The sequence below is a fragment of the Neodiprion lecontei genome, chromosome 6 (genome assembly GCF_021901455.1).
Source record: "Neodiprion lecontei isolate iyNeoLeco1 chromosome 6, iyNeoLeco1.1, whole genome shotgun sequence".
NCBI classification, from domain to species: Eukaryota; Metazoa; Arthropoda; class Insecta; order Hymenoptera; family Diprionidae; genus Neodiprion; species Neodiprion lecontei.
This window is the reverse complement of record NC_060265.1, coordinates 11,496,583-11,510,213: the sequence shown is the minus strand read 5'-3', so window position 1 is coordinate 11,510,213 and position 13,631 is coordinate 11,496,583. Positions and strand designations below refer to the sequence as shown.

The 13,631-nt window shown below is 35.9% G+C and overlaps 2 protein-coding genes across 6 annotated transcripts in view; one reads left to right on the top strand and one right to left on the bottom strand.

Annotated features, from left to right (window-relative positions):
- The window catches only part of LOC107224529 (solute carrier family 28 member 3), a 34,262-nt gene extending 25,859 nt beyond the window's left edge, over positions 1 to 8,403 (top strand). For all 4 annotated transcript variants that reach the window (XM_046742627.1, XM_046742629.1, XM_015664616.2 and 1 more), the window contains exons 2-14: positions 1,089 to 1,241; positions 1,349 to 1,405; positions 1,535 to 1,588; positions 1,783 to 1,951; positions 2,042 to 2,213; positions 2,305 to 2,470; positions 5,933 to 6,130; positions 6,216 to 6,377; positions 6,492 to 6,585; positions 6,680 to 6,839; positions 7,135 to 7,303; positions 7,377 to 7,716; positions 7,931 to 8,403. In XM_046742627.1, the coding sequence (XP_046598583.1) occupies positions 1,206 to 1,241; positions 1,349 to 1,405; positions 1,535 to 1,588; positions 1,783 to 1,951; positions 2,042 to 2,213; positions 2,305 to 2,470; positions 5,933 to 6,130; positions 6,216 to 6,377; positions 6,492 to 6,585; positions 6,680 to 6,839; positions 7,135 to 7,303; positions 7,377 to 7,716; positions 7,931 to 7,992 (1,839 nt within the window). In that variant the 5' untranslated portion in view covers positions 1,089 to 1,205 and the 3' untranslated portion in view covers positions 7,993 to 8,403. The remainder of the gene's footprint in view (positions 1 to 1,088; positions 1,242 to 1,348; positions 1,406 to 1,534; positions 1,589 to 1,782; positions 1,952 to 2,041; positions 2,214 to 2,304; positions 2,471 to 5,932; positions 6,131 to 6,215; positions 6,378 to 6,491; positions 6,586 to 6,679; positions 6,840 to 7,134; positions 7,304 to 7,376; positions 7,717 to 7,930) is intronic.
- Positions 8,404 to 8,741: 338 nt separating this feature from the next.
- LOC107224530 (ceramide-1-phosphate transfer protein) lies at positions 8,742 to 12,368 on the bottom strand. Of its 2 annotated transcripts, XM_015664619.2 has the most exons (5): positions 12,047 to 12,368; positions 11,627 to 11,835; positions 11,301 to 11,476; positions 11,107 to 11,156; positions 9,602 to 9,641 (listed from the first exon to the last, which is right to left on the bottom strand). In XM_015664619.2, the coding sequence occupies exons 1-4, from the start codon at positions 12,172 to 12,174 to the stop codon at positions 11,148 to 11,150; spliced, it is 522 nt and encodes a 173-aa protein (XP_015520105.1). In that variant the 5' UTR covers positions 12,175 to 12,368; the 3' UTR covers positions 9,602 to 9,641; positions 11,107 to 11,147. The 2 variants fall into 2 exon arrangements, with proteins under 2 accessions (XP_015520104.1, XP_015520105.1); XM_015664618.2 differs by lacking the exon at positions 11,107 to 11,156 and having other exon boundaries at positions 8,742 to 9,641; positions 12,047 to 12,363.
- Positions 12,369 to 13,631: the final 1,263 nt, after the last annotated feature.

The following is a 13,631-nucleotide window of genomic DNA, read 5'->3' as shown; positions in this document are numbered from 1 at the left end:
CTAACAGTTTCATTAAGCTGCAATTTTTATAGTTTGTTGCGCATGTCGAGTTATCATTATACTCGTATAACCTCCAAGTTATAGACTTTCATGCCTATACAATTCGAAGTGTTGCTTTATGCAAACCTCGTATTCCAACATTTTTTTCGAAAGCAATCCACGCCTACCAATTTTACCTTTTAAAAATATATTTGAATGCAGGTTGACTTTGTGCAGGATGCATAGGATATGTATTTTACGTACAATAATAAATCGTAGCAAAATTCTGCGTAGGATGATTTTTCGCAGCGTAAATTTTATGCAAGATAATTATCTGAAGAAAAACTTTCTGTACAATCGGTACGTGTAGTATCGGTTGCGTACTTTTATCCATAATGAGACTTTTGATAGTGATAACTAGTTGTTATGACAGGCAATAATCTATTATCAAAAAATTACGAAGCTTCTTCAACTATGTGTAATAAACCGACTATTGACGAGGCGTTATAACAGACCAGAAAATATTCTGATTAATTTGACTACAATAATACATTACCATACTTACTACAACATTATGGTAATACATGATGTGTAATTTCATTCCGTTGTTAGTAAAGGTAAATCTTAGTAGCATCGATACTCACAATGTGTCAAATGGTGACTGACGTTGATATCTTTGGTGTTGGAAAGATAACAACCTTCCTCCGTGCCTTATCAACACGTGTCAGATCGAATACAGTGAAAAGAGATTGTGTGTACATGCATACAGGTGTGATTACACTGGCTCGTGCCCATTAGCAAGATTAAAACTATTCAAAGTCTCTAATCAACGCGGTGAAAAACTCGTCGTTGACGCAAAATTTTAGGAGCAGCAGTGTTCGAAAGCAAAACAAGGCAACACCGAAAAAGCGACAAACACAAAATGAAAGCAATAAATTAAAAATTAGTATTAGATGAGATCAAATTTATCTGACAAATAATCATCGGGAACGTAATCAGGATAAGTTGTGCTCGTAAATACCGGTGTGTACGGTTACTCATTCGGTCTAGTGTGGTGCTTGAGTCAAGTTTGCTGTACGTCATTAAAAGCTACTGCCACTGTGTTTCAGATTGTGGTGTCAGAAAATGTAACAGAATCATGGAGCTTTGAGCCATCGTTACAGCGTATGAACTTTATAAGAAAGAGAATTTATTCATTGACGCACGTTATCGCGTGAAGTACCATTATGCCTGGAGTGACGAATAAGGCCTTTACTGAAGAGGTGAAGAAACATATTTTCAATGCACATTATATACTTCCAGATCATGTAAATTTAATGGCACTCATATAATATGTGTATATCTAACAAAACATATTACTACTCATTAGGAGGAATCCTGCAGGCGATACGATGAAAATAGTTTACAAATTCCTCTGGAACAGAAGGTACGAAAATATTATTGTTTCATCGACTTCGTACATCATTTTTGTTTAACATGCAAATACGTTGTTCACGTATGCATGAAGACGTGACCATTGTGCGATGGAGCGCTTATTCGATTATTTTTTTCCTAGGGAACGCAAGTGTACAGTGCAGAAAATGAATCAGACAAGCGTGAAAATATCGAGGTAAATTCCGTTGTAATCGAATTGGTATTCATTGTATTAAGGATTGTTTGAGATAACAATCACCCTTTGCAATACGTATGAAACAATGCTGCGACGACAAATTAAAAAATATTTTTAAATAGCTCACAGAACAACAAGAAGTGCAGCTGTGTGCCAGAGTGAGTAGAATTTGTTTTCATTTTCTGGTGTTTTAGGATGATAAAATGCCAGAGTTAAACGCTGGGTGTTTTGCAACAGGACGCAACGCCATAGGAGCCACGTTTTCAAAGCACCCCAAAATTTTCAAATTAGTATGGGTTTTAGTGCTAAATGTGGGGGTGTTTGTATACTTCGGTTTCGCTACTAGATACTGGTGGGTGACATGTAAGTTGTACGAGACGAGTTGACAAACGATCGGCCTTCGACGGTGGACGGTAATAAACCGTATTCACAATAAATTTTATTGCTTCACAGACGGATCGTTATCGGGCCAATGGTGCGAGGGCTACGGCTTGCTGATAATTTTGTTCGTGATTACTTACGGAAGTTTCTTTTATGTCTATATCATAAGGAGATATTTTGGAAGAAGAATCGCCAAATGTTTAAGACCTCTTGGACGATGCTGGAAAAGTTTTACCGCAATCAAGTGAGTTAATGGAAAAGGAATGACGATGATCTTAGCTGATCGTTTCCCGTCACTTTCATGACAGTAACAATTGAAAACTCTCTTATTCCAGATACGTCGAAAGATTTGGAAGCACAGTCTTCTACTTGGCCATATTATTGGCTGTACTAGTATTCATGGTTATCGATACCGTCGATTCCCGTGATCGGTTGATCAGTTTACTAGGAGTCTTCGTGCTTCTTGGACTTGGTTTCATCTTTTCCAAGCATCCAGCATATGTGAGTTTGCTTGTATTGTAATTGGCAGCGTAGTTTCTCATTGCAGCACGGTATTACGCAATGTTTGAAGGTCGTTTTTCTCACGACGCACTTTTACTAGAGAAATTGAATAGTCTTCTCAAGAATCACTGTTTAACATTTGAGATCCGTGAAATGTTACTTCCCATGTATGAATGCAGCCAAGGCAGAAGCAACTGTATATTTCATATGTTAAGATCTCTTATTTTTTTATAAAATATTCTTCGATATCAGATGAGCTTAGGATTATGTTGCGGGTGTTGTAAAGATTATCCAAGCTTTGAGTATTCCTTTGCGACATATTTCATATTGTAAATTCCAATTACTGATTTCGAACTGTTTCTGTTCAATGATAAGTATAATACGCATTTCAAGAGCTTTATAAGTTCATTTGGTAAGTACAAGATGCAATAAGTGGGAGTCGATTTCATTCCTCGATACGATAACGTAAATTTACTTCGACGGTGTTTAACTATCGGGCTGCAGGTAAAACATTTTGCATATCTTATAACTATTATCATTCTATAATCCAACAGTAAAAATTTAGGCAACTATTTAACTGCACTGTCTTAACAGCCCGGTTCTGTAATATCAATTTTCTTCTTCACAGATTATATTCAGAGAAATTTGGGTAAAATTCTGATCCAATGTGATTCTAACATTATAGTTTTATAATACGAGCTACTCACATCACTTTTTAAATCTGTATGTCTATACCGCGCAAGGAGATCATCGTTAGCCCTGAAAATTTCCCACGGGCCACAAAAATATTATTCACTGTACTCATTACCACTTTAAGTGACTCATGGGAATTCCCATTTAGTAGCAAGAGCCCATTTTTAATTTTCACCACAAATCACGCCTCCTACCCAGACAATAAAAAGTGTCCACGAAGCCCTGCGCGTCTTAGGGTAGGCGCTCACTGATGACTCTTGTCACGTTGACAAAAATTTTTTCACACGCTTTCTATGAACTGTCACGTCACCGTAATGAGCGCAGAGTCATACACTGAGAGAAAAATTTGCGCGTATAGTTAAAAATCTGTATAGTTAAAATATTATAGTCGTGAAGATAATTTTTATAGTAGAATTTACTCAAATTATCGTTTGGTGCACTATAAACACAATGTTAATTTTGCCACACACTTATAATTGATCCAAGAACGTCAAAGGGACTATAATAATCGTACAATTAACTAAATTTTTTGTTATAATGTTCACCATACACAGATGTTCATTAGGATTATATTCGTATAGTGCCGTGAGCTCTGTTCTACAGGGTGTCCCATTTTAATCTTACATCTAAATTATCTCGAAAAATATTGCTCTGATCAAATTTTGTTTGAAACAAAAGTTTTAGAGTTCAAAGAGGGACGTTCAAAAAAAATTTTGTTGAAGGTCCCAAATTTACAATAGCGACGCTACGATGGCTGACATGGTTTTTTTTAACGGAAACCTAACTTTTTTTTATGACAAAACAATGCATTGCATTGAAACTAACAACTTTTGTAAGAAACATTTTTCGATTCAGATTGTGGTTTTCATGTTGGAACTCCATTTTTGACTATTTAGCGCTTGGGTTGTTTGGGTTTGTTTGGGTTTGTTTGGGTTTGTTTGGGTTTGTTTGGGTTTGTTTGGGTTTGTTTGGGTTCGTTTGGGTTTATTTGGGTTTGTTTGGGTTTTGTATGGTACCTTCCGGACAGCGCTAAATAGTCAAAAATGGAGTTCCAACATGAAAACCACAATCTGAATCGAAAAATGTTTCTTACAAAAGTTGTTAGTTTCAATACAATGCATTGTTTTGTCATAAAAAAAAGTTAGGTTTCCGTTAAAAAAAACCATGTCAGCCATCGTAGCGTCGCTATTGTAAATTTGGGACCTTCAACAAAATTTTTTTTGAACGTCCCCTTTTGAACTCTAAAACTTTTGTTTCAAACAAAATTTGATCAGAGCAATATTTTTCGAGATAATTTAGATGTAAGATTAAAATGGGACACCCTGTATAGTCTTCGATAGTACAGAGTATGGTTCAATTAACTAATTTATAATCAACTATTTACGGATAAGTATTTAGACCACCCGAGATGATTCCTGCAACTTTTGTCAGAGTTGAATGCACCATACATAGTTTGACTCGACTTAAATATGGTTAACGCCAATACATTAATTATTCAGACAAGATCATACGAACATAGTTTCAACAACTAAACATACACTGTTGAAAATATTTGAAAATCTACGACACATTTACGACACAAAAGTGTAGTCGAATTACAAATTTCGTGTTACAAAGTGAATTATTAAGCATTCTCAATAAATGTGTATTATAATTTTGTCATTTTGCTTAACTTAGTTGGAAATACGCAAAAGGGTATTTTGAATTTACTTTATTGTGCAGTAAATGTATCAGGTATATTTGGAAATTTCATTTACGGTACTTGGAATGTACTAAAAATTCTGCTGAATTCACTTGATAAATGGAACAACCTCATTGATCAGTTTTCAGTGACTGTACCCGTCATGTCCGTATGGACCGTACGTTGTATTATCAATCAAATAAAGTCACAGATTTTGATAAGGTGGTTTGGCGTAGTAGGTAGGGTGCCCGACTCATAATCCGAACATTGCAAGCGAAAGGGGTTCGAACCCCGATTAGGGAAGATAATGCGCTGGGTTTTAAACGATCCAAAATGCGTTTTCAACGGTTGTAGCTACTGATATGTTGTCAAAATGGTGTCTGCGCTCGCGAAAAATCGTTGAGATGAATTATCTACGAGTTCCTCATCTATTTTTTTTTCTTTCCAGTTTTACTATACATTTACGATGAAGCTACTCAACTCGTATAGTAAAAGTTAACAAATTGCAATCTAAAATTTCCAAATTATAAATCGAGTAACGATAAGTTTATCACGTTTATCGCACTAATGTTTAAATATGGTCAGGTCTTCATTATTGTACCGTTAACCATACAACTTTTGTCAGATGTAACGATAAGTTCATAGTTCGGAACAACATAATGCAATAAGTTCTATTAACTATAAATTCGTATTGTCCCCTGAGCACACTATTTTTTATGGTAAAGTCAACCACAATTTTCTCTGAGTGTAGGTTTCTATAGAAAGCATGACAAGAATCTTTTGTTACCGCGACAAAAATCAGCATTGAGCGTCTACCCTGAATACCGTCTTTATACAATCTGTAGACGTTCTCTAGATATTCCGTGAATTTTTGTTACTTGGATAGTCACGTGTTCAAGCTATGCTGGAATAAACCTTCCAAAAACTGTTCTTGATTAATCTGTCTCAAGTATGGTTTCCATTTTGTAGCTGTTCAAATTTTCACAGGTAATCACAAAAACGCGCCTAGTAATCGGTAGCTCAATGAGAACTATTAGCTTATCGCTAGGCGTACATTTTCCTAATGATCAATCAAAGTTTTATCTTAGATAAACTGGACGCCGGTATTTTGGGGCATCATTCTTCAATTCTGCTTTGGACTGTTCACAATACGATGGTCGGTGGGCAGAGCGATTTTCCAATGCATTTCCGACAAAATGGCAACTTTTTTAAACTACACGGTGGAGGGAGCAACTTTCGTATTTTCCGAAACCTTAGTTAGCACCTATGCGGTGTTCGCATTTGCCGTAAGTTTATAGATCTAAATTTTATGTTCCGAACGGAACAATCGGGACTGACCACATGTAAGTGACAATCTCTTCAAAATTTCAGAGTCTTCCCGTCATCTTCTTCTTCAGCTTCTTCATCCAGATTCTTTACTACCTTGGCACAATGCAATTGGTGGTTATGAAGCTAGGGGGGCTTTTGCAGTCTGTCATGGGAACGACGGTCTGCGAATCGATAACTGCTGTAGCCAATATATTTCTGAGCATGGTGACTAAAATCACTTGTTTTTTTTTTTTTCTCCCAACCATTCAATTTCTTATCGAGGGATTTCCGCCGTTAACCATTCCTCCTGGCTGTTAATCTTCTCTATTTTGCCTGCAGTCAGAGTCGCCACTTCTGATTAAGCCGTACATCAGTAGTTTGACCTCTTCGGAAATACACACCGTCATGGCGTCGGGCTTTGCTACTGTGTCCGGTGGGTATCTACAAACTCAAAGCATGTTCTATCCAAGAACAATCTTTCAGAAGTTGGTCGGAGTTTGATTAGAATTTTACGATTGATACAATAGGAACTGTATTGGCTGCCTATATCAGATTTGGAGCTCAACCTGCTCATCTAATTACTGCCTCAGTGATGTCAGCTCCAGCAGCACTGTGCTATTCCAAATTGTTCTACCCGGAGACGGAGAATAGTAAAACAACCCGACAGAACATCGAGTTGAAGAAATCGTAAGTCATTGATTGGGGATTAGATTAATTTTGACACAAAAAGCCAAGCACTTGAGAACTATGAGCGATCGTAATTTTCACAAATTAAGCTTGATAAGGTATCGACAGTGGTATGCGAAATGGTGAACTTGAGACTAAACATCACACTGACCTACCTATGTTGTTTGTTTATTATCTTAATAACTTCAGTCTGCAAACAAACAATTCACTGAAACGAAATATTTAAGTGCATCTTTCCAATTCAATGGCGAATCTGATTCGGGTCATTACTAACCATGTTCCATGACTATTCCAGCGAGGATACCAGTATCTTGGACGCCGCTTCGAAGGGTGCAAATGTAGGAATAGCAATATACCTGGGAATTATAGCGAACATTGTGGCGTTTGTTTCGGCAGTCGCTTTTCTAAACGGCATAGTTTCTTGGCTGGGAGAATTGGTCGGCTACGAAGATATAAACTTCGAGGTAGGTATTTGAACCTCTTGTAGTCTTCACGAAGTGATAAATTAATTCAAAAAACCATCGATGTCTGCTTCAGTGGTTCCTCTCGAAAATTTTCATACCATTAAGTTGGGTCATGGGAGTGCCATGGGATGAATGTGAAGCCGTGGCGACATTGATTGGATTGAAAACTATCGTCAACGAGTTTGTCGCCTACCAAAGGATGGGAGAGTACAAAGAACAGAATATGCTCTCACCAAGAACCGAAGCTATCGCAACATACGCGATTTGCGGTTTTTCAAATCCCGGATCAGTCGGCATCATGATCGGAGCACTTGCTTCCATGGCACCGGAGAAAAGGGCGCAGATTTCTAGCGTGGCTGTTCGTGCTTTTATCACTGGAAGCGCGGTGTGCTTCATGACCGCTTGCATCGCTGGTAAGTAGAAGATGAATGCATTTGTGTTTGTGAAATTTTTGGATCATTCTTTATAAACTACTTATTTGCGATTCGAAACTAAATTCAATACCTTGTCAAATTAGACTTTGAATGTAAGAAAATTTTTCAACGACTATAATTCTATATTTCTGTGTTGTTGTGGTGGAAATTTTCATAGCATAATAAATTTTTCTTTGATTTGTTGCTTAATTAGGTATGCTGATGACGGACGATTTTTATACAACAATTTCATCGAGTACTAATTCTACCAGCTAACACCAATTGCCATGAAGAAATACATGGGGCGAAAGAAATTATTGTTTTAATTTTATAAGCAACATCGCTGTTTATTAAGTACGACATTTATCATTTTCTCGTTATTTGGCAAAACAATTTTACGTACTTATAATCATGCACATGTATAGCGAGTGACTCGTGGAAGTGCAGTGCCAGTGCGCACGTACGTGTAATTTCAGATTTGTGAGGATACGAGTTTTTCTTCTTTCTATGACCACACACTTATGTTTGGTGGATATTAGTAACGTGACATCCTTTGGCATCTAGTAATTATGTTGCCACCCAGTGTTGATTAGTTCAAATCTTGTGGAGTATAGTTAAATTCGTAATGAATTAAGTTCGATTCCGCAATCCTCAAAAAAAAACAAAATATATATATATATATATATATATATATATATATATATATATATATATATATATATATATATATATATATTACTGTATTATCTGTAAATTGAAATTCTGCAGAGAATTTATAAAACAAACGTTTTTTAGTACCGGAAATGAAGATTTTCGCATGAAAAAAAAAAAAAAAAATTTTAATTGTAGAAAACTTCGGATCAAGTTATTTGAATAACTCCGAAATCTTCAGGAAACTAATAAAATTGTCTATGACGTTTTGTTGAAGTATCCATATGGGAATAAGCAAAGAAAAAATAACAAAAAATGCCCACCACGGAACTGGAATGGCATTTTGCATATCTCCAAGTCTTTTTGTAAAACACTTACTTTTCCTTGCTTTTCCTCTGCATTTTCTTTATTTTATTTAATTTCTGTCGATCAGAGCATTACTTCTAATTTCGTTTTACAACAGAGCAGAGTGGTTCGCTTGAAGATAAGATAACGGTATACTTAACATCGTAATCAAAATGCTTATATCGACGCGATAATCATATGACAGCGGCGGTGAATTCGGTGTTAATGCAGGGAGCAATGTGGTTAGAATTACAATTAAGTATACACGTCATTGTGCGATACAATCAGCGAATATTTTTTATCACCGCAGGAAACCAATTATGTGCGCATTTGGCTTTGTACTATGTTTCAGCTAGTGAGTCTTGAGCTAAATATTCGATGCAGATGAACTTACGTTAATGTATACGTGTATGTGTGTCATGATTTTTTTTTATTTTACTTTAAAAATTTTATACAGAATAATATCACAAAAGGAATGTTCTCATTTTGTATTGAAAATCAACTGCAATGAATCATTTGCAAGGAAGGCAAAGTGGCGCATTTCAATATTATAATCGAAAAAATTTAGGGTTCTGGGATCTCGACGATGGAATTTAATCGGCTGTGCAGTCACGTGAATGTCTATAAAGATAAGCTCAAGTTTTGTTGCGGTGAACGATTGCGGTTTGTAATTGCAAATTTTGTCAATTACGTCGTTTTGACACCTTTTTTTCCCTTACGCATGTATTTTTATGGGAAGTTCGGGCAATTTAAAACAGATACGGAAATGCGTATCAATATGTATGTATAATACATATTCTGTATTCTTAAGGCAAAGCATGTAGGTTATTAATTTCGTAAAGCTTATCCGTCCTCTTGAATACGTCGGCAGTTACTTGTAACATTTTTGGTAATATATCTAGGTTACGTTGAACGTTGTCTCCGCAAACCTGTGAAAATTTACAAATATGTTGATACTTGAAAAATAGTGCTCTTAACATTATCTACAAAGTCATACAAAGTGATACAAATATGATAAATTTTCGGTTTAATTGAAGAAAATTGCGGATGCCGATTACTATCGCTGTCTGAAATATTTTGAAAGACTTATTGATTCAAGAAAAGGCTCAATTATATCATGTTATAATAATTCTTTTTCACAGCGTCCATTTTCCGATAAAAATAGTCACCTAGTAAAAAGTCGAGAACCGCTAATCTACTGGAAGATTTTTAATTTTTAATGCTTCAAGACGGTATACTATATTTGAAAATAACAACCGTAAGACGAAGGAATTCCGAGGCATTCATTAATTACCTTCACGGAAGAAACCCCCAACCCATAGATAATGCTAATTTCTCATAGGAAAAAACTTAGGGGTACGAATTTACGCCCGAGTTGAGGTTTTTTCCGTTAAGGTATAGAAACAAAACTGATGAAAAATCGTGCGCAATACTTTTTGGGCACCTCAAATAACTGAAAATTCAGATCCCAGTTCAAGGGAATAAAATCATACTTATCATTTGTGCATTTCTTTGAAATATATTATTACGAAGTGAATTAAAAAATGAATCCGCATTTAAGACAAATTTATCCTGGCGAGGTCTGTTTTATAAACAAAGGAACTGTACAGAATTCTAAAAAATAACTGTTATGTAACACAATATGGTTTACGCGTCTTTTTTTGGCTGTATGCCGTACGTAAAGTAATCGTTTCAAACATTTGTACTAGTACTAAAAAGAGCACTTTTACCCCCTAGTACTAAAAAGTGCTCTTTTTTGTACCGTGCTACAAACAAAAACTTGTAATCCATAGTTTTGTTCCATCATTGATTCAAGTATTGTATACACTATGGAGGCAGTCTTTTTTGCCGCGTATTTGCAATATGCGTCTTGGGTTCACCTATGACAAACATTGCAAACTTACGTTCCCTATTTTGCCTCCGTGATGGACAATTCAATATTTAAAATTGGAAAAAGAGCAATTGGAGATCTTACTCATTCAACCATATTTTATCGTTTAAATTTTAATATCAAATATTGTAGATTTATAACTTGGTGTATATAATGTTACTTTAAAAAAAAAAGTTAAATATTTTCAAAACTGCAGTGTCTCACGATATAATAAATTCAAGTTAAAAAAAAAAAAAAAATTTGCAATCAAACCAAAAAATATCGAAGCGTATAGTGTAAGGATTTAAATGTACGGTTAGATCAATTTTTTTTTTTTAATAATTGAATTTTTTACTCTACAGGCCTATTCAAGTTTGAGTTTGATTTCTCTACTTATAAGCTTGTTGCGAATATATGCCAACAATGTAACATTTCGTAAAACTTTTTTTTAAAGAATTTCTAAACTGAGAGGATTAAATGAACTCGAGTCAAGAAATGAAGACTTAGATTTTTTATATACTTGCATTATAGTATACGAGATCGATTGTGTCAGCAATTCACATAATCAAGATACCTATAAATAACCAAATTATCACTCTTTTGCATTAAAATACGATCGATAAAGAGATTGGATGAATGATAAATTTGTTAAGAGATTCAGATCGGTAAACTACTCGGTCTGATCATATTCACTAAAGTCGAATTCTCGGGTGCATACCTTTTTAAATAAAAGTTCTCTTGTCGGCATGGCATACATGGCAACTACCGCACCCTTTCGTATAATCCATGGATGGTGTTTGGCAAGTGTTTTGTTATACGCGTCTTGACAGCATGCCGAGGTTTTATCACCGTCCGACAACTCGCCTAATTGTCGTAAAAATTCCGAGATGAAGTCTGAAATTCAAAGGCGACAAATATCTCACTCAATTAAGTTAGAAATATGGAAATATGGCGGAGGAATCGAACGCGCTAGTTTCACATGCGTTAATTACATCATTCAGAATTTGAAAATATGAAAACTTTTAGTAAGCTCGATCTATTTACCCAGGCCTCTGTGGAGTCTCAGTAACGTACGACTACCGTTCGTGTAGTCTGCCTTCTGTAATAAATTATTCTCCGTCTCATGCTGTATCATCGATTTTATTGTGACAAAATTTTCCTCATCCTTGGAAATCAGCTCGGCCAAAATGTCTATTTTCTGTTTCAAGTCCGAAGAGACAAAGCTGAATACCGAGCCCATAAGTTGAAAGAATCTGCGGGAAAAATAGACAACGGTAGTTGAAATTCGAACGTTTCGATTTCGACCTAATCGGCAACGTGTAACACGTGTCACGTGGTCCCAACAGTTAACACGGGTCCCATAGGCGTAAAGATAGCTGTTGGCTGTCAGCGCCAGCAGACTATGAAGTAACCTTGGCCCGGGAAAATATTCAGAGTATGGATATTGAAGGGTCTTAAACTCACTTGTAAAGTTCGTTGTAGGCCGCGAGGTACATTTTAATGTCGACGTCATCGTCCTGTATTAATGCCCGGTCGAAATTGTCGTGGACAGTCCGTAAATCGAAGAGAACAATCTCTGACCCCTCTGCCATTTTGAGTACGGTAGGCTATTGCCAACGAAGCTTGAATCCCAAGCCGCGGCTGCGCGTTGCCGACTCCGGAACATTCAAACGTCGCCTCGTTCTTCGCTCAACGTTATTCTGCGTGTATGTGTGCCTACGCAATATGCGCTTGCACGTACGCTGATTATTTTCGATAACGTGTTTCGCTACAGACTTGCAGATCAAGATCCGTGTGCTAGGACTAATCTTGTTACCACCAATCGCGTCATATCAATGGAGCGATGAAAGTCGTAGATGGAATTTCACGTCTTGTACCACAGCGCCAATAATTCGACGATCCCTAATAAAATTCACTCAACTTTAGAGGGGCTGATTATAAAAGACCTAACTCTCGCGTGACGATTGTAATTCAAGTAACTATACGGATCCTGATGATAAAACAGTTAACTTCTATGTATAATACAAGACGAATTTTATCAGGGGTCATCGATATAATAGATGGTTAAATCCCATTTGATATATAGCATAGTGCGACGTTGATCCTGGCGTATTGTTCCGATAGTGTACGAACGAGAAGTTTGTCATTTCTCCAATTTTCGCTGTAAGTAAAAATTACAACACTTCGGAGAAATTGCTGAAAATTTTAGAAGTTTAGAATTAATTTTGAGCAAAACGCAGAAATAAAATGCATTCTGTCAGCGTGAGAAAATTGTTTATCTGAAACTTTTCAAAACTACTTTAAAGCGCTTCTTAATAATTACTTGCACTTTATACTTTTGCGTCAGGTGCTTCAAAATTGTAATAAATATTCTCGGTAAGTTCTATAGCAATTCGGGGAGAAATTTAGGCTCAGATGCGCTATGCTAGCAATCGTCTCAGAATCAAATTCTTGTTATCATCTTTATTCTCATTTTTTTTCTAAAAGCGAAATCCAAATAATTTATGCCCAACGAATAATTTGCGTTTGCCAGTTACACGGATTTCTAAGTTTTTCAAATTAAAAAAAAAAAAAAACTGGCAGACAATTGTATCCATATGCATAATGATGACTACTCAGGTACGCATATTTCAAATTTTATCATAGGCTTACTTGCCGCAGAGATATTTTATAATATTACTCACATTAAGAAATTATCAGAACACTGCAGTTGCAAGATCTAAACAAACCGTAAAGAATTTCTGAGTAACTATAACACGTGACGCATTTATGATCAATGTATGATGACGTGATCGTTGCAACGTGCAAATCTTTGTTCGAGGAACAAGTTTTATCGAGAAACATATGTTGAAAAATTTCTACTAAAGAGAACCCTGACCAAGAAAAGCATAACAAACTCCATTTTCTACATTTAAAATAAGAATAATTTCATCACTATAAATTAGGTCCACAGTTTCGACGTCAGTTTTCGAAAGATCAGTTAATAATGATAATGGAGTTTTACGTGACATGCGCAGTCGTTGATACGTATAGAACAATTCAATGTAGC